The 25,896-nt window shown below is 35.6% G+C and overlaps 4 protein-coding genes across 7 annotated transcripts; 2 read left to right on the top strand and 2 right to left on the bottom strand.

The window, feature by feature from the left end:
• The first annotated feature begins 706 nt into the window (after positions 1 to 706).
• LOC128855467 (transcription initiation factor TFIID subunit 1) lies at positions 707 to 17,727 on the top strand. 3 transcript variants are annotated; one of them, XM_054090397.1, is made up of 20 exons: positions 707 to 798; positions 887 to 1,112; positions 2,693 to 2,994; positions 3,052 to 3,192; positions 3,252 to 3,463; positions 3,523 to 4,160; positions 4,228 to 4,608; positions 4,672 to 4,777; positions 7,527 to 7,793; positions 7,852 to 8,196; positions 8,264 to 8,646; positions 8,714 to 8,825; positions 8,884 to 9,879; positions 9,943 to 10,368; positions 10,435 to 10,870; positions 10,940 to 11,082; positions 11,140 to 11,503; positions 13,669 to 13,770; positions 14,362 to 14,562; positions 17,110 to 17,727. In XM_054090397.1, the coding sequence occupies exons 2-20, from the start codon at positions 916 to 918 to the stop codon at positions 17,610 to 17,612; spliced, it is 6,255 nt and encodes a 2,084-aa protein (XP_053946372.1). In that variant the 5' UTR covers positions 707 to 798; positions 887 to 915; the 3' UTR covers positions 17,613 to 17,727. The 3 variants fall into 3 exon arrangements, with proteins under 3 accessions (XP_053946372.1, XP_053946374.1, XP_053946373.1); XM_054090399.1 differs by adding an exon at positions 14,712 to 14,813 and having other exon boundaries at positions 727 to 1,112; XM_054090398.1 differs by lacking the exon at positions 13,669 to 13,770 and having other exon boundaries at positions 727 to 1,112.
• On the bottom strand, positions 17,696 to 18,693 carry LOC128855470 (probable peptidyl-tRNA hydrolase 2). Of its 2 annotated transcripts, none has more exons than XM_054090401.1 (2): positions 18,582 to 18,688; positions 17,696 to 18,467 (listed from the first exon to the last, which is right to left on the bottom strand). In XM_054090401.1, the coding sequence occupies exon 2, from the start codon at positions 18,439 to 18,441 to the stop codon at positions 17,842 to 17,844; it is 600 nt and encodes a 199-aa protein (XP_053946376.1). In that variant the 5' UTR covers positions 18,442 to 18,467; positions 18,582 to 18,688; the 3' UTR covers positions 17,696 to 17,841. The 2 variants fall into 2 exon arrangements, with proteins under 2 accessions (XP_053946376.1, XP_053946377.1); XM_054090402.1 differs by having other exon boundaries at positions 17,700 to 18,213; positions 18,274 to 18,693.
• Positions 18,694 to 21,710: 3,017 nt separating this feature from the next.
• Positions 21,711 to 22,970, top strand: LOC128855471 (signal peptidase complex catalytic subunit SEC11A). The gene is made up of 4 exons (XM_054090403.1): positions 21,711 to 21,945; positions 22,092 to 22,351; positions 22,452 to 22,629; positions 22,687 to 22,970. The coding sequence occupies exons 1-4, from the start codon at positions 21,877 to 21,879 to the stop codon at positions 22,735 to 22,737; spliced, it is 558 nt and encodes a 185-aa protein (XP_053946378.1). The 5' UTR covers positions 21,711 to 21,876; the 3' UTR covers positions 22,738 to 22,970.
• A 991-nt stretch (positions 22,971 to 23,961) lies between these two features.
• On the bottom strand, positions 23,962 to 25,427 carry LOC128855468 (uncharacterized). The gene is made up of 4 exons (XM_054090400.1): positions 25,237 to 25,427; positions 24,836 to 25,165; positions 24,704 to 24,759; positions 23,962 to 24,596 (listed from the first exon to the last, which is right to left on the bottom strand). Exons 2-4 carry the CDS (start codon positions 25,162 to 25,164, stop codon positions 24,340 to 24,342), a joined length of 642 nt encoding a protein of 213 aa, XP_053946375.1. The 5' UTR covers position 25,165; positions 25,237 to 25,427; the 3' UTR covers positions 23,962 to 24,339.
• Between the last annotated feature and the right edge of the window lie 469 nt (positions 25,428 to 25,896).

Genomic DNA, 25,896 nt, shown 5'->3' with positions numbered 1-25,896 from the left:
TGCTTCCCCACATCTTCACAGCAAAAGTTTACAGGTTTGCTACGTATGAAAAGCAATATATAACCAAAGGATATATTTATTGCCCAAGAAATGAAAAAATATTAATATGGATTATTATTATTATTATTAGACTACTGCACACTGCGACCAAAAGAGACATATTGTGCAAAAAATATTGTATTGATACTTTCATAAATATTTCTTTCCGTGGACTAGAACTTTACCGTAAACTAGCCAATTTTTCATTTCGACGAAATACTCATTGCCGCAACTCATAATTCCAACAAGGGAAAAATTTTGGCGCGGACATTCTGGTTTCACTGATTTCCGTAACAGACAAATAATAAAACCTCTCAAATCTAAAAGTATGCATATTCCCTAACTATGTTGAAACTATTAAAAGAAATCCATGATTGATTTTGCGGCTAAAATTTACGTATAAGCATATTGAACAGATGGTAACAGTAGAACTGCTAGTTTATATATACATATTTTTATTTATTCTATGTGAATGTCCAGTGTGTATTCAAATTTAACTAAATAGCTTCGTTTACAATTTAAGGTATGACACAAATGCAATAAATCAACTAAAAAAACTTTTTCAGTTCAACCTCAACTGAGTGCGTGAAACCGGTCTGTTATAAAATTCGTGAGTGTAGGCGTTTATTATATTGTGCTTTCACAACAAATTAATCGCAAGAGTTGGCAACGCCGGAGATATAAGTGACATTTTATTTTTCTTGTCTTTGCAAAATTGTGAATTTAGATTTCAGATGAAATAATATAACTCTAATAATAGTAATAATAATAAGAATGCTTATTTCGGATACCTCGTGAAACATTCTTTGTTAAGTGTATACTTTTTATTTGTGCAAAATATTTATAGAATAACCAGTTGCGAAACTTACTTAAAATATGAGTTCCGATAGTGATGATGACGGCTCCACAGGACGTGGTGGCGGAGGCTCTGGTGATAGCGCCGGTGGTGGCTTCGGAATCGACTTAACCGGAATACTATTTGGCAACATAGACTCTGAAGGAAAATTGGTGGATGATGATGCAGGCAATCCATTCGATTCGGAATTTCGTGAACACATTGGTTCATTGTCCAAGTATGTTTTTGGAATGTGGTTTCAGTCTATGAATTACAATTTTGCCTACTAGATTGCATATTTAAATATAAGGAAAAACTTTCCTTTACTACCACGATATATTTGAATGGGGGGCAGAGAGGGAGGGGGCGTGGCACCACCCACCACTCCCATTAGAAAGAGCAAGGTTACACCATTATAACTGTGAAAGTCCCAACCTCCTAGTGTCCCTATAGAACTCCCAGGAGATGTTTAAAAATTAGGTTTTTTCCGACCGCATTTGCAGTTTGTACTGAAATACAGTTGAAGAGAAGAGTATACAGCAGTCGTCAACCCAGCAAGCATTTAACTTAGGTTTTATATTTCATAGCACTTATGAAAACGTTGTTTTATCGTAAAAGTTATGAGTGCCGATGGCGAAAATTTAGGTCAAAAAATGTTCGATTTTGCATTATTTCACTATTTATAAAATGTTTTTTTTTTGTAAAAATATTTGTTTTTGTAATATACATGTATATTTGAAATCAGAAAAGCGCCGCAGGCGAAAATTTGGACTAAAAATCGCGCGATTTTTATTCCAAATTTTCAGTATTTGTAAAAATATTTGTTTTTGTAATATATATGTATATTTGAAATCAAAAAAGCGCCGCAGGCGAAAATTTGGACTAAAAATCGCGCGATTTTTATTCCAAATTTTCAGTATTTGTAAAAATATTTGTTTTTGTAATATATATGTATATTTGAAATCAAAAAAGCGCCGCAGGCGAAAATTTGGACTAAAAATCGAGCGATTTTTATTCCAAATTTTCAGTATTTGCAAAAATATTTGTTTTTGTAATATACATGTATATTTGAAATCAAAAAAGCGCCGCAGGCGAAAATTTTGACTAAAAATCGCGCGATTTTTATTCCAAATTTTCAGTATTTGTAAAAATATTTGTTTTTGTAATATATATGTATATTTGAAATCAAAAAAGCGCCCCTATAAATAATAAAAATAATAATGAAAGAATTGTTCCCTTTTCGTTGACTGGGTTTTTCTTATTTCGCTTTGTTCTTCTCTCTCTCATCGTTCGTTTGACAGTTCGCTCCTCAAATTTATTCTGCACGGTATTACAAACGGTTAGAAGAACATTTGTAATAATAGAATTTTAATAGAATTTGGACTATTATTTAGTAAAAATAGCTTTAAATCGAATGTTAATGTAATAAAGAATCTTTATAAGTGATTTTGTTACTTTTCTGTGTTTGTATTTAAGTGAAATAAGCCTCTGTAATGGGGCATTTTTTCAAGCTTATGAAAAAAAGATGCATTTTTAACGTTAAATATTGCTATTAATTCTTAATTTTAATTTATAAAAAGAATATAAATCAAAAGGCTGATATAGTGACTACATTTGCGTGTTATAATTTTTAAATTCGGTCCACGCACTTAGACATTATAACCAAATATATCGTGGTAGAAAAGGAAAGCTCAGCCGATAAATCTTTGAATTTTATATCATGGGCACTCATAAAAAGTTTTAAGCCAAGGTTTTGTCTAGCCAGAACAAAGTTGTCTAAAAGTTTAACATGCGTATTCATAGAATAAACACTTGCAGATTGGGCCTGAACTCGCTATTAAATGAGGTAATAGAGACTGAAAAAGATGAACTCGATGATGTGGATCCACCTAAGCACCAAATGAGTGATTTCGATGCATTAAAAGCGGGGTTTTCTAACAGTGATGGAAACGAAGCCGATAACGAAGATGATGGGGAAATTGTGAAGGATGACGATGCCGTAGATTATTCAGACATAAACGAAATGTCCGAGGACTGTCCGCGAACGCCACCAACAAATGAGTCGAATATGCTCGAGGATCTCGAGGATGCTATACCCGCCACAAAAGTTGAAGCTTCAAGTAAAAAACTTTAAAACTTAGTTAATTTTACTGTAATTAATAAATTATTTTTTTCAGGCCTTACAAAAGATGACAAAGAATTAATGCCACCGCCGCTTGCACCTATACGTAGCGCTTCAACGGGCAGCAGTAATGCGGATGGTTCAGTCAAGGCAAATGGCCCTGATAATTTAAGTCCAGACACGAAGTCGGAAAAACGTGGGTTAGAATGAGTTGCCTAAGGAATCAATTTTAAACTTTTGTGTTTTTAATTTTAGCAACAGAACGCAAGTTGGACACGCCCTTAGCAGATATGTTACCTTCTAAGTACGCTAATGTGGATGTGAGAGAATTGTTTCCCGACTTTCGACCGGACAAAGTGCTGCGTTTTTCACGACTTTTCGGCCCTGGAAAGCCATCAAGTTTACCACAAATTTGGCGGAGCGTTAAAAAAAGGAGGCGACGACGAAAGCATTCAAGGGATCAAAAAGTATTAGTTTTTGTTTTTTAAATAACAATTCAATATATTTATTTATTCTTACATTGTAGAATCCAAATCCCGGCTCAGATTCTACAAGCGATTCGGAAGAGCCCAAAAAAAAGGGGTTCGGCCTTCATTATGGCCCCGACCCGATGCCAAATCAATGCTTGTCCGATGATGAAGATAAATTGCTGAGCATTTCAAACAATGAGGATGTAAAGCCCGAAGGCCCAGAGAATGGCGAAAATAATGAAAATAAGCCCAAAATCGCTGATTGGCGTTACGGCCCCGCTCAAATCTGGTACGACATGTTGGATGTTTGCGATTCTGGGGAAGGTTTCAACTACGGCTTTAAAACAAAACCTTCAGGAACATCACAAAAGGGTGGCATATCAGAACACCAAGCACCAGTGCCAGTGGAAGGTGATATAGAAATTAAGGGTGAGCCAATTGCGGATGACGCGTTTTTGATGGTCTCGCAACTGCATTGGGAGGATGAGGTTGTTTGGGATGGCAACGATATTAAAGCGAAAGTTTTGCAAAAATTAAACTCAAAAACAATAGCTGCTGGCTGGTTGCCATCAAGCGGCTCACGCACAGCCGGCGCCTTCAGCCAACCCGGCAAAACAATGCCAGTATCTGGAAGCACGGGGACCGGCAAGCAAGGTAGTAGTGGCACGTCTTCCAGCAAGAAAGCAAGTCAAATGTAAGCATACAAATCACAGAATAACATTTCTTTCATAATATTTCATCATAACTTTCTGTTACTACAGTATTCAAAAGAAAGCACCAGAAGCAGTGGATGACACCTGGTACAGCATCTTTCCAGTTGAGAATGAAGAGCTGATCTATGGCAAATGGGAGGATGAAATCATCTGGGACGCCGAGCAGATGACCAAAATACCGAAGCCTAAAGTGCTCACACTCGATCCAAATGATGAGAATATTATTCTTGGCATACCCGACGATATCGATCCATCGAAAATCAGCAAAAATACGGGCCCTCCACCGAAAATTAAAATACCTCATCCACACGTCAAGAAATCAAAGATTTTGCTAGGCAAGGCTGGCGTTATTAATGTGTTAGCCGAGGATACACCACCGCCGCCACCAAAAAGCCCAGATCGGGATCCATTTAACATTTCGAATGATTCGTAAGTCATATCGATTTTTGTTTTATTAATGTAAAATATAATCGGAATTGCTAAATTTAACAGGTACTATCAGCCCAAGACAGAGCCAACATTGCGCCTTAAAGTGGGTGGTGGCAATTTGATACAGCATTCGACACCAGTAGTTGAGCTACGATCGCCATTTATACCGGTACGCATATTTTTTTACAAGAAAAGTTTTCTAAATTTTTGTATCTCCTCAATTTTTTGTTTCTCTTCCCATTGTTATATTTCTACATTTTTTTATGTTCTAAATTTTTTTTATCTTCTGAATTTTTCTTCTAAATTTTTATTTTTATCTCGTAAATTTGTTTTGTATCTTCTAAATTGTTTGTTTATCCTTTTTTTATATTCTACATTTTTTTATGTTCTAATTTTTCTTATCTTCTAATTTTTCTTATCTTCTAATTTTTTTTCCTTCTAATTTTTTGTTTATTTTCTAAATTTTTTTTCATCTTCTAAATTTTTTTTTATCTCTGAAATTTTTTTTTCTAAATTTTTTTTTTCTTCATTTGTTTTTCTTCAATTTTTTGTTTATCGTCTAATTTTTTTACCTTCTAATTTTTTTATCTTCTAAATTTTTTGTGTCTTCTAAATTTTTTTTTAATCTTCAAATTTTTTTTATATTCCAAATTTTTTTTATCTTCTAAATTTTTTTTTGTATCTTCTAAATGTTTCTTATCTCCCTAATTTTTTTTATATCTTCTACATTTTGTTTATTTTTTAATTTTCTAATTTTTCGTTTATCTTCTAATTTTTTTTATCTTTTTGTTTATCTTCTAATTTTTTTTACCTTCTAATTTTTTGTTTATCTTCTAAATTTTTTTTTTACCTTCAAATTTTTTTTATCTTCTAAATTTTTTTTTGTATCTTCTAAATGTTTCTTATCTCCCTAATTTTTTTATATCTTCTACATTTTTTTTTTTATCTCCTCAATTTTTTGTTTATCTTCTTATTTTTTAATCTTCTAATTTTTTGTTTATCTTCTTATTTTTTCATCTTCTAAATTTTTTTAATCTTCTAATTTTTTGTTTATCTTCAAATTTTTTTTTTTACCTTCTAATTTTTTGTTAATCTTCTAAATTTTTTTTATCTTCTAAACTTTTTGTATCTTCTACATTTTTTTTTAATCTTCTAATTGTTTTTATACCTTCTAATTTTTTTATCTTCTAAATTTTTTCTGTATTCTAAATTTTTTTTTAATCTTCAAATTTTTTTATATTCCAAATTTTTTTTTGTCTTCTAAATTTTTTTTTTGTATCTTCTAAATGTTTCTTATCTCCCTAATTTTTTTTTATATCTTCTATATTTTTTTTATCTCCTCAATTTTTTGTTTATCTTTCTTTTTTTATATTCTACATTTTTTGATATTCCAATTTTTTTGTAACCTTCTAATTTTTTTTACCTTCTAATTTTTTTATCTTTGAAATTTTGTTTCTACATTTTTTTAATCTTCTAATTTTTTGTTTATCTTCTAATTTGTTTTTACCTTCTAATTTTTTTTATGTTCTAAATTTTTTGTATCTTCTATATTTTTTTTATCTCCTCAATTTTTTGTTTATCTTTCTTTTTTTATATTCTACATTTTTTGATATTCCAATTTTTTTGTAATCTTCTAATTTTTTTTACCTTCTAATTTTTTTATCTTTGAAATTTTGTTTCTACATTTTTTTAATCTTCTAATTTTTCGTTTATCTTCTAAATGTTCTTTATCTTATACATTTTTTTGTAATCTTCTAATTTTTTTTACCTTCTAATTTTTTTATCTTTGAAATTTTGTTTCTACATTTTTTTAATCTTCTACTTTTTTGTTTATCTTCTAATTTGTTTTTACCTTCTAATTTTTTTTATGTTCTAAATTTTTTGTATCTTCTAATTTTTTTTAATCTTCTAATTTTTCGTTTATCTTCTAAATGTTCTTTATCTTATACATTTTTTTGTAATCTTCTAATTTTTTTTACCTTCTAATTTTTTATCTTTGAAATTTTGTTTCTACATTTTTTTAATCTTCTAATTTTTTGTTTATCTTCTTATTTGTTTAATCTTCTAATTTTTCGTTTATCTTCTAAATTTTTTTTATCTTATACATTTTTTTCATCTTCTAAATTTTTTGTTTATCTTCAAATTTTTTTTTTTACCTTCTAATTTTTTGTTAATCTTCTAAATTTTTTTTATCTTCTAAACTTTTTGTATCTTCTACATTTTTTTTAATCTTCTAATTGTTTTTATACCTTCTAATTTTTTTATCTTCTAAATTTTTTGTGTATTCTAAATTTTTTTTTAATCTTCAAATTTTTTTTATATTCCAAATTTTTTTTTGTCTTCTAAATTTTTTTTTTGTATCTTCTAAATGTTTCTTATCTCCCTAATTTTTTTTTATATCTTCTATATTTTTTTTATCTCCTCAATTTTTTGTTTATCTTTCTTTTTTTATATTCCAATTTTTTTGTAATCTTCTAATTTTTTTTACCTTCTAATTTTTTTATCTTTGAAATTTTGTTTCTACATTTTTTTAATCTTCTAATTTTTCGTTTATCTTCTAATTTGTTTTTACCTTCTAATTTTTTTTATGTTCTAAATTTTTTGTATCTTCTAATTTTTTTTTTAATCTTATAATTTTTTTATCTTCCAAATTTTTTGGATCTCCTCAATTTTTTTTAATCTTCTAGTTTTTTGTTTATCTTCTACATTTTTTTAACTTAAATTTTTTTTTTATTTTGTGAATTTTTCTTCTAATTTTGTTTTATCTTCTCCATTTTTTTTAACTTCAAATTTTTTTTATCTTCTAAATTTTTTGTTTATCTTATACATTTTTTGAATTTTCAAAAGTTTCTTTATCTTATACATTTTTCTTATCCTCAATTTTTTTATCTTCTAAATTTCCTTTTATTATCGTTTAGACATATATGGGCCCCATGAAACTGCGCGCTTTCCATCGCCCGCCACTGAAGCGTTTCTCTCACGGTCCATTGGCTTCTCCAGGGCCGCATAGTGTGCTGCCACTATTTAAATATATAGCCAAGAAGGCCAAACAACGCGAACTGGAACGTATTGCCTCCGGCGGTGGAGACGTGTTCTTCATGCGCAATCCCGAAGATTTAAGTGGCAAAGATGGCGATATAATTTTATGTGAATTTTGTGAGGAGCATCCACCGTTGATGAATCAAGTAAGCCAGCGATTCTATAAAGTTTTTGAAATTATGTTTTGATTGTTGTTTTAAACAGGTTGGTATGTGTTCAAAAATCAAAAACTATTACAAGCGCAAAGCTGCCAAAGACAATGGGCCGCAGGACTTTAAATATGGTGAAGTCGCTTTTGCGCACACGAGTCCATTTTTGGGTATACTGCAGCCAGGCCACTGTATACAAGCACTGGAAAATAATATGTACCGCGCACCGATCTATCCGCACAATATCAACCACACGGATTTCCTTGTGATACGAAACCGAAGCAATTATTGGGTGCGCGCTGTGAACGCGTTGTTCACCGTGGGCCAGGAGTGTCCGATCTATGAAGTCCCCGGCCCGAATTCAAAACGTGCTAATAATTTCACAAGGGACTTTTTGCAGGTAGATATGTGAAAATAAAATAATTCAAAATAAAAACACGTATTTAAATTTTTTTTTTTGCTTTCAGGTGTTCATTTATCGTTTATTTTGGAAGAGTTCTGACAATCCGCGACGCATACGAATGGACGACATTAAGCGCGCGTTCCCGGCGCACTCGGAAAGCAGCATACGCAAGCGTTTGAAACAATGTGCGGATTTTAAGCGCACAGGTATGGACTCGAACTGGTGGGTTATCAAGCCGGAATTCCGATTGCCATCTGAGGAAGAAATACGCGCAATGGTTTCGCCGGAACAGTGTTGTGCCTTCTTTAGCATGATTGCAGCTGAACAGAGGCTGAAAGATGCTGGCTATGGCGAAAAGTTCATATTTGCTCCACAAGAAGATGACGATGAAGAAGCACAACTGAAGTTGGACGATGAAGTTAAGGTGGCACCCTGGAATACAACCCGGTTAGTAATATATTAAAACTATATTAATTTTAAAAAAATGCATGTACGTAATTTTTGGTTTTTCTAGTGCTTACATACAGGCAATGCGCGGCAAGTGTTTGCTGCAATTGACGGGGCCGGCTGACCCGACGGGATGTGGTGAAGGTTTTTCTTATGTGCGCGTGCCTAACAAGCCTACGGTGAGTCTCTATATGCATCATTTGGCACCTTCTCGTCATTACCTATGTACTCCTTCAGCAAACCAAAGAAGAACAAGAGTCGCAACCCAAGCGCACAGTCACAGGCACAGATGCCGATTTGCGTCGTCTTCCGCTGCAGCGTGCAAAGGAATTACTGCGAAAATTTAAAGTGCCTGAGGAGGAGATACGAAAGTTGTCTCGCTGGGAAGTTATCGACGTGGTGCGTACGCTTTCCACGGAAAAGGCCAAAGCTGGCGAACAAGGCATGGATAAGTTTTCGCGTGGCAATCGTTTCTCCATTGCAGAACATCAAGAACGTTACAAGGAGGAATGCCAGCGCATTTTCGATCTTCAAAACCGTGTGCTAGCAAGCTCCGAGGTGCTCTCCACCGATGAGGATGAGTCTTCGGCATCAGAAGAGTCCGATCTTGAAGAACTGGGTAAAAATTTGGAGAATATGCTCTCAAATAAGAAGACCTCCACACAACTATCACTCGAACGCGAGGAGCAAGAGCGCGAAGAGTTATTAAAGAAAATTATGGAAGATCAAGAGGGTGGAAAGAGTGGTAAAGCAAAAGATGGTAAAGACGATAATTCACAACAGCCAGTTGCGAATCCAAATCAGGGTCGCATACTTAAGATAACGCGCACATTTAAAGATCACGAGGGTAAGGAATATACGCGAGTAGAGATTGTGCGTCGCCAGCCGATCATCGATGCGTACGTGATGATACGCACAACGAAGGATGAGCAATTCATCAAACAATTCGCCACTCTGGACGAACAGCAAAAGGAAGAAATGAAGCGTGAGAAGCGGCGCATACAGGAGCAATTGCGGCGCATCAAGCGAAATCAGGAACGCGAAAGACTGGCACTGCTGGCACAGAATCAAAAGCTGCAGCCTGGCGGCATGCCGACTTCGCTGGGTGATCCCAAATCATCTGGTGGCTCTTCGCATAAAGAACGTGACGCACCGCACAAAGAAGTCAGTCCGTCGCGCAAGAAGTTCAAATTGAAGCCAGACTTGAAGTTGAAATGCGGTGCCTGTGGCCAGGTAAATTCTGTGATAGAGAGAGGAGAGCGGAGCAAATACATTTATATGTAAATATTCTTATAGGTTGGTCATATGCGTACTAATAAGGCCTGCCCACTTTACACTGGCTTACAAGGGCCTTCGAATTCCACCAATGTTTCCGTCGCTGAAGAACAAGAAGAAGAGGTCGAAAAGGAGCCCAATTGCGAGGACGACGATCTAGTGAACGTAGATGGCACCAAGGTAACCTTGAGCAGTAAGGTGCTCAAACGTCATGAGGATGTACGTCGGCGCGCGTTATTATTGAAGGTGCCAAAAGAGGCTGTGGGCAAAAAGAAGCGACGCATGGCGGGTGACCTGCATTGTGACTATTTGCAGCGCCATAATAAGACAGCGAACCGGCGTCGTACTGATCCGGTGGTTGTTTTGTCCTCAATTCTCGAAGCGATACTCAATGAGCTGCGCTCGATGCCTGATGTGACGCCATTCCTATTTCCAGTTAATGCAAAGGTACGTTTAATAAACGCGCAAGCACAGAACAGAAAATTTGATTGAAATTTGCTTTACCTATCGCAGCTTGTACCCGACTATTATCGCATTGTAACGAAGCCAATGGATCTGCAGACGATGCGCGACTACATACGTCAACGGCGCTACCATAATCGTGAAGAATTTTTGGCCGATCTCAATCAAATAGTCGAAAATTCAACGCTCTACAATGGCGCGCGCAGCTCGTTTACTGTTGCAGCACAACGCATGCTGCAAAGTTGCTTTGAACTGTTAGCAGAAAAAGAAGATAAGTTGATGCGTCTGGAGAAAGCCATTAATCCGCTGCTAGATGATGATGATCAGGTTGCGCTGTCGTTTATTTTTGAACAATTGCATGGCAAGATCAAATTGATGCAGGAAAGTTGGCCGTTCTTGAAGCCCGTCAATAAAAAACAGGTGCGTGACTACTACACCATTATTAAACGGCCAATGGATTTGGAAACGATAGGCAAAAATGTCGAAGGTAAATCGAAGTTTAAGCAGAGTGAGTGTGCAAGAAATTTGTATAAATTTAAAATCAAATTACTTGCAGCCCATCGTTACCATTCACGTGCCGAGTTCTTGGCGGACATTGAATTGATAGCATCCAACTGTGAACAATACAATGGCAGTGAATCGCGTTTCACCAAAAATGCCAAAGTCATACTCAATTATGCGCGCACACAGCTGGAAGAGGTATTTTGCGCCACGTTTAAAATTTATTTCATTTATTACCCTTTTTCAATTGATTAGTTCTCCGAGCATTGCGCACAACTCGAACAGAATATTAGCAAAGTGCAAGAGCGTGCGCGCGCTGATGCTGAGCTCGACGACACATGGTGCGGAGATGACCAAGACTATGATTTTCCTCATCGTACGAGTCGCTCGAGTACGCCCGAAAATGATTTTATCGATGTTGAGGGTAATGAGCGGCCAACAACATCAGCTGCGGCAGCAACGTCGTCCACGTCAACATTGCATCGCAATTTTGCTGGTGGCATTACCATTCCTGCACCAGCAACTACGACAGGTGGTGGCGCTGATATGGCTCCACCACCACCTGATGTTAAGCGTGGGCGTGGTCGTCCGCGCAAGCCACGCGACACCGTGGAGGAAGGTAAGTATCGATGCCATTATTTTGGACGACGACTTTCTGCTGCGTGTGTGTTTATTACTATAATTTCTTCCTTCATTTTACTGAAACGGTTAAGCGGTATAATTTATGCTATTACATCTTAATTGTCTTAATTGCTATTGCAGACGCTTTTTCTCTATGCTAACTTTATTATTCATGAAAACTTCCTAGAATAGAAAACTACGCGCGCTTTCTTTAATGCTTCGAAGGGCTCTGACACATGGGTTTGGATGAGACATTTGGTTGCTTTTCATTTATCATAACTTTTTGCGCAATACTAATACTGGGGACTAAAGCGTTGCATATTCGAAAAGGGGTAACGGGGGGCGGAGGATGTTGATCAGAAACTAAAAATGTTAACATTTAAATTTTATGGCTAACAAAACAGTTACAAGTTAAATTACAAGTTAATTTTTTCTGCGCTTAATCGTGATTGCCATTGCCGCGAACTTGAATTTGAAGGTTGTTAAAATTTTAATTCGATTTCAAAAGTTTCATCGTTTATATCCGAGGCCTTAAAAAGCGCGAAGAAGACTTAAGAAATAATTGTTTCAAAAACTGTCAAAATCTTTAATGGCTGTTATTAGGTCTGTTCATGAAGCAAATAGTTTGTAAAAATTGTTACAAATTATCACGTTTTGGTGTTCATGTACCCAAAAAACTTGCAAAGTAGGGGAAAGTGCGAGAGCAAAATGACTTTTCATTTTGAGGAGAAGCTGCAAGTTTTTACTTGTAAGAATTTGCAAGTGAGAAAAACAGCTGATCGCAAAGTAAAAATAAGCACGAATTAAAATTTGCGAATTGCAATTGGCAATGAAATGTTTTTCGTCTGACAGCGATGATGAAATGAACAAATTTTTGTGAACAAAAGGATATCATGTGGTTCCGAACCTCGTTATATTGCATTTTAGTTGATTTTTATTGAAGTGAAACTTCTTAGGCGTCGATGGACGAGCGCGAATGGAAGAAAAATTTCAAGGCCATGCAACGTTTTGGGCATTTTCGTTCCGCGAGAGAGAAAAAAGATCTAACGTAGAGAAGAAGGAGAGAGAGAGCTATACCTTATATATATCTTAGATACACTTTAGGCCATTTTTACTAATTTCTAGTGAGAAATAATTCTGCCCACTTTTTGGCGCTGGTTTGTTGGTGCAAATATAGAAAATATATTTTTCGTGGCTACTTTTTGGCGTTATATTTCCTTGGTGCCTACTGTTTGGGCCTTTTTTGGTCCCAATTTTTTTGGCGTTGTTTTTTGGTGCCTACTTTTTGGCGCTTATTTCCGTTTCCTGGCTAGTGCTTGTGCGTACTATAAAGTGCTATCCATTCCGGCGTCGGATGTATTGATACTGCCTTGCGGTAATTTGTGCCATTGCTGCGGTCCTGGAATCGATGCGATTGTGCGAGTGATAAACGTCCGGAGTAGTGCGCGTTGTTGCCAGGGTTTGTGTCCGGCATGTACCTACACCGACCCTTCTCCGTTTTTTGTAAATTTTGTCTATTAGTATTCTCTGCAAATGTTGTGAATTTATTTAGATATATATTCTTTCTCTCTCTCCCTCTCTCTCTCTCTCTCTCTCTCTCTCTCTCTCTCTCTCTCTCTCTCTCTCTCATTATCTCTCGGGTCTCTCCCTCTTCTTTTTGTCTGCCTTTAAAGTTTCACTTCTGTTATGTGTACTACGCTACACGCACTACTGGTTTTGCGTTTATGTACTTTCTTTGATATTTTTCTCTTTGAGAGCGAATTCTCGGAAATTAAGTTACTGTATAATTTTTACATGAACAGACCTAATATTCTTATTTTTTTGCTTAGTTTTTGACTCGATGAATTTAATTTTTTTTTTTTTTTCATCAGATAATTTCTTTCCTTCTAGTCTAAACAGTTTGCCGTGTCTAATGTGACGAAACGATTTTTCTCTATTTTTAAGCCTTAACATTTGCTTAAAGATTTCAATAATTTTTGTCAATTCTGGATTTGCACTTTTTATTTTTTATTTTGTCTTTGTTTACTTTCCCTTTTGTTTGTTGACGTTTGTAATTGTTTTCCACTACAAGCACACATTTAAACTAAAAGTAAACAATTAAAAAAAAAACATATTCCATAAGCCAAACTCTGGTTTAAAGCGTACTCAAATTCTATTTTCTAGTCAAAGTAAATGCGAGCGCTGTTAAACGTGGGCGTGGCCGACCCCGCAAGGACAGCTTAGCCTCAAATATAAGTAACCCACAAAATTCCTTTTTGGAAGAAGGTAAGACTAATATTCAACTACTATTGCAACAACAACAACAATAGCTAACCAACAAGAACACAGCGTCTATGTGATGCAAACCACTTCCAGGAATGCAAATCTAACAAAAAGTTAATATAAAAGCACACCAAAACAACAAAAAAGAAAAACAAATATTCTTATTATTCGACTAAAACACCAAATAATTTTATAATATTACCCGTTTGGCTTTACACCCTTATTTCGGCATCTTTTGGTTTATTTTTCGATTGCATTAATTAATTTGAATCCCCATATGAAACTTTTTAATATTATCTTTAGTTGTTTTATTTGGTTTTACTGGTTTACGTAGTTTTTAAATAGGATTGAAATCAATCACCTTTTTTTAGATTTCACTACTCTTAAAAATATGTACTTACGTCTATGTTTTGGAATTGTCTTTTGGTATTTTCATGTTTTAAATATATTTACTTGAAACACGTTACAACTTTTCCTCCTATCCACTACCACACTAAAAACTGTTCTTCCTCCTTCATTAGTTTTGGAATCAAGCCAAAAATATTAACTTTGGTTTTTAACGATTTTTCCTCTATTTTCATTTGTCAAATCTAGATTTGCAGTGTTCAACAGATGATGAAGAGTTCCAGGAAGTGTCAGAGGACGAAAATAACGCTGCGAGCATACTGGACCAAGGTGAACGTATGCAACCCAATAGCAGCGGCATGGAAAGTGTCGGTGCGTTTGGTATGGACCAAATTGATGTGTCGCACATAAAAACAGAGATGAAAATAGAACCACCTCAACTTGCTAACGGTAAGCTATTTGGTCACACTAATACATTTTTATTATTTACATATCCAACAAAGAGAAGCTTAGGCTTTTAAAAGTGTTTGAACGCGCACATAGACCTCGAAGAGTAATTCAATTATTTCGTTTTTAAACAATAAATGCTGCTTTGCCAGAGGAAGATGGTGGAGAGCAACATTGTGAGGATGACAGCCAACAAGCCGCTGAGGCGATGGTTCAATTGAGTGGTGTTGGTTTCTACACTCAACAGCAGCAAGGTTTTCTACATATTTCCATTTACACCCAATCACCGAGCGCTATTCAGCATTTTATTATATTCGCTTTTTTCGTTACTTCGAATATACTTAGTCTTGTCATAAATTCTGTGACAAATTTTACAATGCATACGGCGCGAACAAGGCACATTCTTTAAAGGTGGTAGCACTAAAGAAACAACAATGTTTTGTACGTTTGATTGTCAGAGAAAAGTATTGGCAAAGTAGAAAAATAAAAAATACCAGTCTATCGGTTAGACGCGATAGAAGTGAAACCTTCCGTAAAACAAACTGAGAGAGAATGAGACGAACGCAACATTAGGAGCGGGATAATTATAGGTTCATTATAATATTGCTAAAAAGTTCATATTTTATTTTCTTCATTTTATTATTATTCATCCTCAATGTTTTCAATTTCAACAAATGGTACGAGTGGCTTATGATAGCTAAAATATGATACAAATGCTTTGGTTTCGATGTTGTCAACATATCTTTGAAATACCGCGTCAATTGTTGTTTTTGATCGTGTTGTTGATTCAGTGCGGTTGTTACACATTTTTAAATTGAATGTTGTATTGAGAAAGTCAATTAAAGGAATCGCTGTGTCCAATGCAAAATTTTCTTTAAAATCGCCACTTAAAATCATTGGAACTTTATCGTAATCTTTTCTAAGTATCCAGAAGTGTATACTTTATTAAATTTTCGTGAATGAATTCCGTGATGCTATTTATTGATTGATTCGGTGAAATATAAATTGCCACAATTAAAACTATTTTTCCATTGCTCAATCTGGTTTTTTAGTTTTATTTTTCTGTCGATATTCACGACATTTTTCTGCATTATTTTTCGGCATAATTGCGGTAAATATTTAAAAATTAAAATATTTACGAATATAAAAATACGGACGCAATACAGCACACGCGGTTACTATTATGAGCGTCGTAACGCGTATATTACACAGACGTACTAACATACACACAAACATTCGTAGGACGCTTGGTCTAAGCAAGTATTAGGTAGTGTAGTATAGGTATACATAATGCCTTCTCGCTCACCGTCGCTCCGTAATACGCAGGCGCGCACACATGCGTATTAGCATACATACAAACATACATACGTATGACGCTTGAACTAAACACCAAAGCAAGTAATAGGCAGTGTAGTATACATACTACAATACTCACTATACTAGCGTGGCTCAGCGCTTCGTAGCCAAGAGTGTCGCTTTTTCGTTTCATCGAGTCTCAAATCACCATATGGACACGGGGAAAGAAAAATATAAATCAGCTGATTTACTGATACTACCTTTAATAGATTCGCCTTGGGCGAGAACGAATTCGTCCTCGCGTGGTTCGAATCACTGCATTCATAAAAGCCGTTCTGGAAAGAATTCGCAAAAATTTTCTTAGAAAGCAGAAAATCATGTAGAGAGAAATGAATGTATCTACCAAATCGATGTGATGACTAATGAGAAATGATCTCCACAGGATACTCTTCCGTCATCAAATGACAACGCGCTTGAAGAAAATTAGACTCAACAGATCCAACCAGCTTCTTCGGTGGCACGCGGTCAACGGCCATGAAAATATTATTTTCAGAGATGAGAAAATTTTCACTGTTGAAGAAGCTTTTAATAAGCAAAACGACCAAATCTATGATAGTACTTCTAAAAACGCAAAAAATGTGTTTCCAAGTGCGCAGCGTAGCCACTATCCAGCCTTCGTAATGATTTGGTGGGGACTGTCTTGTAGTGGCGTTACATCTCTTCATTTCATGCGAAAAAGGGGTTAAGACGGGGGCAAAATAGTACTAGGAGGATCTCTTGAAAGTTTGGTGAAGCAGTTTAATGGAGAGCGGTGGGTTCTCCAGCCCATAAGGCAAAAATTAGCCAGCAGTGGATAAAAAACAACACTTCTGGGTTCATAGCCGCAAAAGATTGGCCAGTTTGTGCTTAGAATTGGAGTGAATGGCCTGTCGAAAACAGGAGAGTCTCAAACAATCTTTGGTTTGAGCAGCAACGTCAATATCCATGGAAACTCTGCGTGCTGCAATAGCTGAATGGCCTAACCTTTTTTTTCTGCATGATTAAATAAATTTAACTTCATTAAAAAAAGTATTATAATTTCATATCTATAACGGACTTAACTCGTAACAGAACTTATGGCTGGACTCAGTATATGTATATATGTATTATATTTTCATTTTATCGCACTGCGCGCCCCTATAATTTTATAAGGCAGCCCTTTATTACTTTACTAGCTATGCTTCATGATTTATTATCATTTTATTTTTTTATTAGATGACTCAATGGATTTGGATCCCAATTACGATCCATCTGATTTTCTCAATTTCGGTAATCGTACCACCAATAATAATAACGCTGACGATTTGCAAACACCCCAAACCCAAGCACAATATGCAAAAGATGATGATACTGCACAAACACAATTCAACGTCAATGCTAATTTGCCTGATGGTGGTCCCATGCCAGGCGAAATGGCGTCCATGCCACAAATGCCACTTATTATGCCCAGCAATGACAATGTCGGTATCGATGAGGATTTGGCAATTTCGGAGAGTGACGAAGAGGATGGTGGTAATGACGCTCGCGTCGATGTGAGTATGAAGAGTGAAGTTTTCAATGATAGCGGCGAAATGGCCAATGATGGCATAGAGGCCAACATACATGATAACGCAGTTGTGTCGCAAACTAATGAAGTCTCAATGGATATGGATATGCCGAAGCAAGAGCAGCACCATCAACCGGATGACAATGATGATGATGACTGGTTGCACTTTTAGATGAACTAAAGTTTCATAGGATTTTTTTACATATCTTAATTTATTAGATATTAACAATAACTAGTTTAATATATTAAGATATTTGAATAAAGTATTTATGTAAATGAACCTTCTACTGCTGGAGATTACATTGGTGCGGTGTCTATTATTATCTGGGGTTTCTTTCAGAATGATAAGCGTATGGCTTTAGTAATCTTTATATTCTTGAATTTGAACGTTACGCGAAACTCTACAATAATTTCAAGTGGCCTGTCACTTTGTCGATGTCTTCCACGGACGCGGGACCAATGGCCAAAACAGTTTTCGAATTGGGTTCAATTTGTGTACGGCCGGCGTCGCGAATCAGACACGTAGTGAGATTATTCGCTTCCGCAGCGTGCTTAATCGCCATCATCTCTCGTTCACTTTCAACGCGAAGCGCAATTTTGGCACAACCGGCACTCTCCCAGGCACGCACAAGTCGCGGTGTGCGTCGAACGGCCTTCTGATAGGCACCAACTGCACCATGACCACACTGTGCGCCGATTTTGCCCTTACCCATTTTCAGGTCATTCCGCACTACTAATACCATTTTGTAGTTGTTGCTGAAGTTGGCAAAAAACTGTAATTGAATATTAGATATAAAATATATATAATGCAGATCTCGCACGGATGTACTTACACCTTCCTGGGGGGCGACGGTGTCCCCCCTTCCTTCATCGGTACTCTTCTTAGCATCTTCACTAACATCATGTCGCTTTAAGGCGTACTTGTAGCCAACGAAGAACGATAGCAACACAGCAATGCCATTGATAACCTGACTTGTGTCCAATAGTCTGTGATCACCCATTCTCCAATTGATTCTCTCTTAGATTTCTGTATGAAAAAGTTAAAGCAATCGCCTCAGTATTTGCGGAATTACTTAAATCCAATAAGGGCTGATGGGATTTAGTCTAGTAAAACGCAAGGATCGGCGTGAGAAAAACGTACATAACTCTTGAATTCAAAAGAAAAATTTTATAGCCAAGAAAACCGTTTACGAAATTGCGACCAAGGCACATGAAATTGGCGACCAGAACAACTTATTCACAATATGCAATGTGTTTGGAGTAAATATATCACAGTGTACACAGTCAGCAGAATTATATTCAACAGATTTATCTTTACAAGTGGTCGCCACGAGACATAACTTAAAAGTGTAATTGAAAGTCAAGAGTTACATAAGAGTTGGGAGAAAAAAGTGAATTTTCCAGAATTTTTTCTGAGAAAACTTTTAAATTTATTGATCTAAAAATGAGTACACATATTACATATGTTATCTTTTAACTGTATTTTAAGACTTCTATATCTGAACTTCTGAATCAAAAAAATTGTAAACTTATGTAATTTTTTAACTGTATTTTAAGACTTAGTATTAGTAAAAACATTTATTTGGAAAAAAGCAAACGGTGATCTGCGGGAGCTCCTCTCAAAAAAAAAACGTTTTGCGGTGACCACTACATCTCTGAACTGGATCCTCTGAAATTGAAAACCCAACAGATTTCGTTAAAGTAATAGTAAATCTAGTAATTAATCGAAGGAATAAGCAAAATAAATTTTTTTGTAAAAATGGCGGCTTCTCAAAAAAAAAAATATTATATTATATTATTTTTAACAAAATTTCGGCCTTAAATTGTTTATAAAAAAATTGTATCGTTAAGAAAAAAATCTTCCATTAATTAATAAAAAACATATTTAGGAAGCTCGTGCTAAAATTTGAGACCAATCGGTTTAGCCGTTTTCGAGTAATGTTGGTTACCGACTTTGAAAACACCATTTTGAGAAAAACGCATTTAAAGTATGAAAAGCACTTTATGTAGGATAGGAAACGCCTTTTCAAAGTTGTGTGTAACTTCGAAAATATTCACCGGAACGATGTTAAATTTTCAGTGTGTATTCTTAAATATATGTACATTAAGGAAATAAAATAAAACAATTAATTTTTTGAAAATTCTAACTGTATGTAACCCCTTAATTTATTTTTGAATTATCCGAGAATATGATTGACCGATTGGCTGCAGGTTGATATTTGCTGTATAAATAAAATACTATATGATATAAATTTTTGTATAACAGCAGGTATCGGAATTTTTTTTATTAGCGACAGATATCGGATACAGACAGGCAGAGCTTTGACAGAGCATACCCTGGCCAACAAACCAGCTACCGCTCGGGGGCAACATAAACTCTAACAGAGTAAATACAGTGCACTCGCGGTAACTCGAATAGCCGCTAAGTCGAACGACGTGCTAACTCGAACACATTTTTTCCCCTATTGACTTCTTTGTAACTCGAACAATAAAAAAGCGCTATAACTCGAACAAAAAAACAAATTTATTTGTACACACATTCTTTTCAAGCATGTACATTTTGTACATAGATACATATGTAATAGTATATGTATATAAATTATATGTATACTAGTGTATAGTCCATATGAATATTTCGGCGTTAATATCCCGTTAGTTTTCTGGGAACAACATCTTGCATTGACCAAATTGCTTTAAATTTGTCATTTGTAGTGTATCAGTGCACGTGAGTAATGGATCGTAAAAGGTTGAAGTGTTTAACATTAAAAGAGAGGGCTGAAGTCCTTAACAAAATTAAACGTGGACGTAGTGTTACTTCTCTAGCGAAGGAATATGGGGTAGCCAAGTCCACCATAACTCTTATAAAAAAGAAAGATAAGGCAATTTATGGCTTGCACTAACGCTACCGGCAACCATAAGCTTAAACTTCTCGTTATTGACAAAGCAAGAAATCCTCGTGTTTTCAAAAATTTTAACTGTCCGGTGGAGTACAAAAATTCCAAATCAGCCTGGATGACTTCGGCGATTTTCAAAGACTGGTTTCATAATTCGTTCGTGGCTCAGGTAAAATCCAGATTCATTAAAACAATTTTTTTAACCAAGTTAAATGACTTTAATGTTTAGGTAAGAAAATATTTGAAAGATGGGGGACTACCTGAGAAGGCTCTTCTTCTAATTGATAATGCCCCATCACATCCCAACGAAATCGAATTAAAGTCCGAGGATGGTTTAATTTTAACTATGTTTATGCCGCCGAATGTAACACCATTGATCCAGCCAATGGACCAAAATGTAATTCGTATAACGAAACTATACTACAGAAATTTTCTACTGGCTTCCATTTTCAACAATCGATCGAAAAATCGATATCGATGACTGTTTTTTTAACATGGCACACTCAATTGATAAGTCGAACAAATTCGATAAATCGAACAGCGCCTGTTTTAATTAGTTCGAGTTATCGCGAGTGCACTGTAAATGGTTTCCAAGTAACCGAGACAAACATTCCCTGAAGTGACAAGCATTGACTGTATGTGAGTTCGGATCGTTTTGATAACATAGACTCGATAGCTACGAGAATGATAAATTTCAGATGAAATCAGTTATGCAAAACAATAAATAGAATACAACTTTTTTTTAATGAAATTATCCGAATTTGCTTGAGTATGCCGCAAGTGGAAATTTTAGATGCAAACCATAACTCCACATCTACTACTAAATGTGTCTTAACGTCTACACAATTTCTGTTTTCACTTTTTCACATTTTCTCATGGGCAACTTGCTGTCTTAACATTTCATTTTTAAAATGGCATCAAGCGTCAATGGCATATATAACATGAGCACATTAGTTGCACGAAAGCTATTGAAAACGTAGTAGATATGGAGGCAATGAGAAAAGCTGCAAAATTTAGGTTTTTAAAGCTTTCAATGCGCGATAAAACTGTTATTGAGACAGTGATAGCAAAAACTTCGGTAAGTCAGTTACAAATATTTTAATAGAGGAAATTTGCGGTTTCCAGCTAATACTTATGTTATGCAGAGCTATGGCTATATAATGGCTTTTGACACCTTTTGATTGCTGTTGATTATATGATTGATGTTAGGTATTGTTGTTATATGTTCAATGATATACATTTTCTAAGAATTTGAAATAGTTGACCTTAAGAATTACGCCTTTGATATAAATATAAGCTTATTCGTTACGTTAGTGATTTCCGTTTTCAGTTTAGTTGCAACCCTGTTCAAGCAAACTGACGTGTTCAATAGGCGTCCGCGCGGCGTTGTTTGACAGTAGCCGACTTCGTGGTAGCGGCCACACAAAAACTTCACTGATTGGGAAAAAATCGTCAGCAGTTAAAAACTCAGGAGCTTGTAGAATTATTTTATTTATCATATCTTAAGTTAATAGAAGACCTGCAAATTTACAGACTAATAAAATGGGGCTGGGGGAGATATTGCAGTTTGATGAAATGCTGCGCGATTTCAACAGAATGAACAAACGGCAGGTAAGTTACAGTATTTTGTGCTGGGCTGTTTATTTCACTCCGAAGGGGTATGACGGGGGGATGAGTTCGATTACACGTATGCACTTGGCACTTATATGCATTTAATAACATTTATTTGTTTAAATGCTCTTTCCAAATGTTTTTAGTCATTATACCAAATACTAAGTTTCGCGATGATCGTTTCGTCCGCCTTGATGATCTGGAAGGGACTAATGGTAGTGACTGGTAGTGAATCGCCGATTGTGGTGGTGCTCAGTGGTAGTATGGAGCCGGCTTTCCATCGTGGAGATTTGCTATTCCTTACCAACTATAAGGAGGAACCAGTGCGTGTTGGAGAAATTGTTGTGTTCAAAGTGGAGGGAAGGGACATACCTATAGTGCATCGTGTCATTAAGCTGCATGAGAAGTAAATTAAATAAATAGTATTTTTATATATTCCTGCATGCATCCCACGAAATTTTAATTATTAGTGGCACTATTACAATATTCTAATTTTAACGCTTTAGAGAAGATGGTTCAGTGAAATTCCTCACCAAGGGTGACAACAACAACGTCGATGATCGGGGTCTTTACGCTCCAGGTCAACTCTGGCTAACGAAAAAGGACATTGTTGGGCGGGCTAGAGGGTTCTTACCTTATGTGGGCATAATAACGATATTTATGAATGAGTATCCCAAAGTGAAGGTAATGCAAAATAAAATATATATTGGAATAAATTGTAATGCTTTATTTCCATTGCAGTGGGCAATATTGTCGATTTTAGCTATCTTTGTACTGTTACATCGCGAATAATATCCAGCCACGATTCACACAATTAGCTATAAGCAAAAGCGTACACTACCAGAAAGCCAATCTATCAATAATTCGAAAAACGTAAATAGCAATTGCAATTGCCATCAAAATATCATCAACAACAACATCAACACGAAAAACAGTAATCGCAAGAGAATTGTTAGAATAAACAAGTAAAGTAAAAATAGATCGGAATACAAAATAAATGGAATACATTTAACTGGTGAAAACTATATTGTTAGAAAAATTTAAATGCCTGCTTTTGGTCAACAACTAAACTCATTTGGCTTTGATGTAGTTTCATTTATGCCATTTAAATATTTTGCGCATTCAAATATTCCAATAGCAATATAAAATATGTGTATTTGGGTTATACTCGGGTTTTCCAGAATTTTTTAGCAAACAAAAAACAAGAATAAAGCATTTTAACTTATTATCTAAGCATATTAAAAATCAATTTAGAAATAATTAAATAGCTTGGAGCTTATTTACTTGAAATTATAGTCATTTACTGGCAAAAGAAATCGAATATGTACATACATAAAATTCTAAAATCAGTAGTTTATGCTTTGTGTAACAATCAAGCCAAAGTAAGTCATTTTCATTGTTTTCTTTTTATTGGGGTTTTTTTTTTTTGTATTTGTTAATGACATTGGCGCTCTTGCTTCCATTTCAATGTATTGTTCACATTTAAACTTCGTACACAAACAAGTTCGATAAGAAAATAAAATTGGCATACGATTTGTATTTCAGTGATTTATTTATAAACATGAAAAAGACAACTTCTTTGTACTTTTTTATTTTTAGCACATTTGTCTGATTTAAATAAAATTTGAAAAACAATAAAAAACAAAAATAACAAGGAAATAGAATAGAATGAGTACATATGTACATATAGGTATAGGCGTATATATACATATAGTATGTATGTATGTATGATTATGCGCATATATGTACATATATATTAAATGGGTTTGAGCTACACTCAATTGAAAGTTTTTGCCGTTTTATCTGCAACAAAATTTGCTAAGCTAATGGAAACTATTAAAAGCTTCGCTTACCCGCAGATTTGAATTCATTAAAAAATCGCGCTTTTGCATAAAAATATTAAGGAAATGTGGAAATTTCGCTATACGAAACTATGTATTTATTTTGCACAGGCACGAAATCTTGGTAAATTTAGTAAAATATTTGCTATCACTGCAATTAAAAAACAAGACGTGCTAAATTGAAAGTTAACGCTCATTTTTTTTTATTATTTCAACACATTTTTATAAAGTTTTGCAAATTCTTTGCCAGCTTTATAACAAGTCGTTTATAACATTTTTTTTTGTTTATTATTCTCTATGGTGAGCATTATTCGAGTATGTGGCAGGACATACAAACGCTTTCATCTTTTTACTTGTTTCTGGAACTGGAATGAAAAACTGTCGGCGTTATATACCTTGCGAATTTTTCAATTTGCCATTGTATATTTTTGTTTTCTGTTTGCAAAATTGAACACACAATTTTCGGCACTCACTGCTATCGCGTTTCACCGCTGTGACCATCGGTTAAATCATGCAACTTTTATTTGAATCTGTGGGTGCGCACTTCTGTAGATTACTTCTTGAACATAGTCTCCATTAAGTTCTCGCCAGGCTGGTTTTTGGGTCGTGGTGATGGTGTTAGCGAGCGGGTGTGCGGTGCCAGCTCCTCCTTCTTGTGCACCGCAGAGGTGGCGGCACGGCGTTGGCGTATCTTTTCTTCCATCTTGCTGGGCACCATGAAGCAATTGGATTCGCGGTAGATCGGCTTGCGTCGATCGTTCCATGGGAACTCCCATTGGATAGGAGTGAAATCGCGGCGCCAAGGTTTGCCTGCAAGTAAGAAAAGAGAAAGAAATAAATAAATAAAAGAGAAAATTGCAGGTATGTCAACGCATCATTGTAATAATTTTTATGTAGACATATGTCATTAAACTTACGTGGCTTAAACCAGAAGTGGCATGTCCAGTCCTCTTCACCATCGTCGTCAACATCGCTGAAATGCAAATAATAACAAAAATAAACACAGTTAAACGTTTCTCTACGTAATCTGCTTCGTTTAGAGCTCTTACCCTCGCACATAAACCCGCACGTAACGCCTATTTTTCCGAAACAATTCCAGTGCCTCGTTGAAAGTCAGATTCAACGCCGGTGTATCGTTGATTTGCGTAATTTCATCACCAACACGCATGCCCTCACTGTGCGCCATACCAGTGGGTGTCACATTAATAATGGTCAGCGGTTCGAATTGATCAGTACCGCCGGTTACTTCGATGCCCCAACGTGACTCGACGAAACTCATAATGCGTCGATCGGTCTCAAGGGTGTATGTCATGCGGAGCTCATATTCGACATTGTCGAAAGCATCCGATTCGTACTTGGGCAGTCGTGAATCGCGCATGCTTGGAGTGATAATTAAAATTTATTATATTTTTCATTGCACGTGTATGTATGTATATTTCAAAATATTCACCTGCTATTTTGTTTTTAGAAATATAAAACTCGCAAAAAAACTCAGCTTGTTCGGGATCCAACAATTCCACCTATCCGACCGATTAAATTGTTTACCGTTCGTTTGCTATTGCTTCTGGCACTTTGTCACTTGCGGCCAACGTAGGCACGTCCTGACAACTAATCGACCAAAATTCAATTGAACACTGCATCGCCGAGTGGGTGGCATTTATAGTGGATTGCAGCCGTTGCGATTTCACGGCCAATGGGTATTTACTTGGTTTCAGGGTTGAGAGATGCAAGTTCGACGGTACGTCATTATTTAATTGCTTTGCTATTTAGTGTGATTTGTTTTTTACAGCGATAAAAATAGCAGATCCATGACCATGTGCAGGGGTTTGCCAAAAAACGGAAACAGATGCTTGATAAAAATTAGAATTGAATTTAAGAGCAGTGAAATAAATTAATTAATTAAGTTAGGAAAGTAAAAAGTTCTGACCACTAGTTGTTGTTGTTTTTGTAGTAGTTTATCAAGCGCCGTTGGGCACGGTGACGTCTCCGGTCGTCGTGCCCACGATAGTCGGTTCTATGTAACCGGAACGAATCGGACTTAAATCCGGCCAAGGACTGTCGATTCAGCAGCATTCTCTGTATATGTATGGGGAATGTTGATGCTGCTACA

This window comes from Anastrepha ludens, chromosome 2, assembly GCF_028408465.1.
Source record: "Anastrepha ludens isolate Willacy chromosome 2, idAnaLude1.1, whole genome shotgun sequence".
Taxonomy (NCBI): domain Eukaryota; kingdom Metazoa; phylum Arthropoda; class Insecta; order Diptera; family Tephritidae; genus Anastrepha; species Anastrepha ludens.
This window is presented reverse-complemented; position numbering and strand designations above follow the sequence as displayed.

Bases quoted from the DNA above. Each gene is read 5' to 3' on its own strand.
- LOC128855467 (XM_054090399.1), top strand. From the start codon at position 916: ATGAGTTCCGATAGTGATGATGACGGCTCCACAGGACGTGGTGGCGGA. The intron at 4,609-4,671 runs GTAAGTCATATC...TAAATTTAACAG, and splicing joins TTTAACATTTCGAATGATTC to GTACTATCAGCCCAAGACAG. The intron at 4,778-7,526 runs GTACGCATATTT...ATTATCGTTTAG, and splicing joins TACGATCGCCATTTATACCG to ACATATATGGGCCCCATGAA.
- LOC128855468 (XM_054090400.1), bottom strand. From the start codon at position 25,164: ATGCGCGATTCACGACTGCCCAAGTACGAATCGGATGCTTTCGACAAT. The intron at 24,760-24,835 runs GTAAGAGCTCTA...TTTGCATTTCAG, and splicing joins GTGCGGGTTTATGTGCGAGG to CGATGTTGACGACGATGGTG. The intron at 24,597-24,703 runs GTAAGTTTAATG...TCTTACTTGCAG, and splicing joins CCACTTCTGGTTTAAGCCAC to GCAAACCTTGGCGCCGCGAT.
- LOC128855470 (XM_054090401.1), bottom strand. From the start codon at position 18,441: ATGGGTGATCACAGACTATTGGACACAAGTCAGGTTATCAATGGCATT.
- LOC128855471 (XM_054090403.1), top strand. From the start codon at position 21,877: ATGGGGCTGGGGGAGATATTGCAGTTTGATGAAATGCTGCGCGATTTC. The intron at 21,946-22,091 runs GTAAGTTACAGT...AAATGTTTTTAG, and splicing joins ACAGAATGAACAAACGGCAG to TCATTATACCAAATACTAAG. The intron at 22,630-22,686 runs GTAATGCAAAAT...TTTCCATTGCAG, and splicing joins ATGAGTATCCCAAAGTGAAG to TGGGCAATATTGTCGATTTT.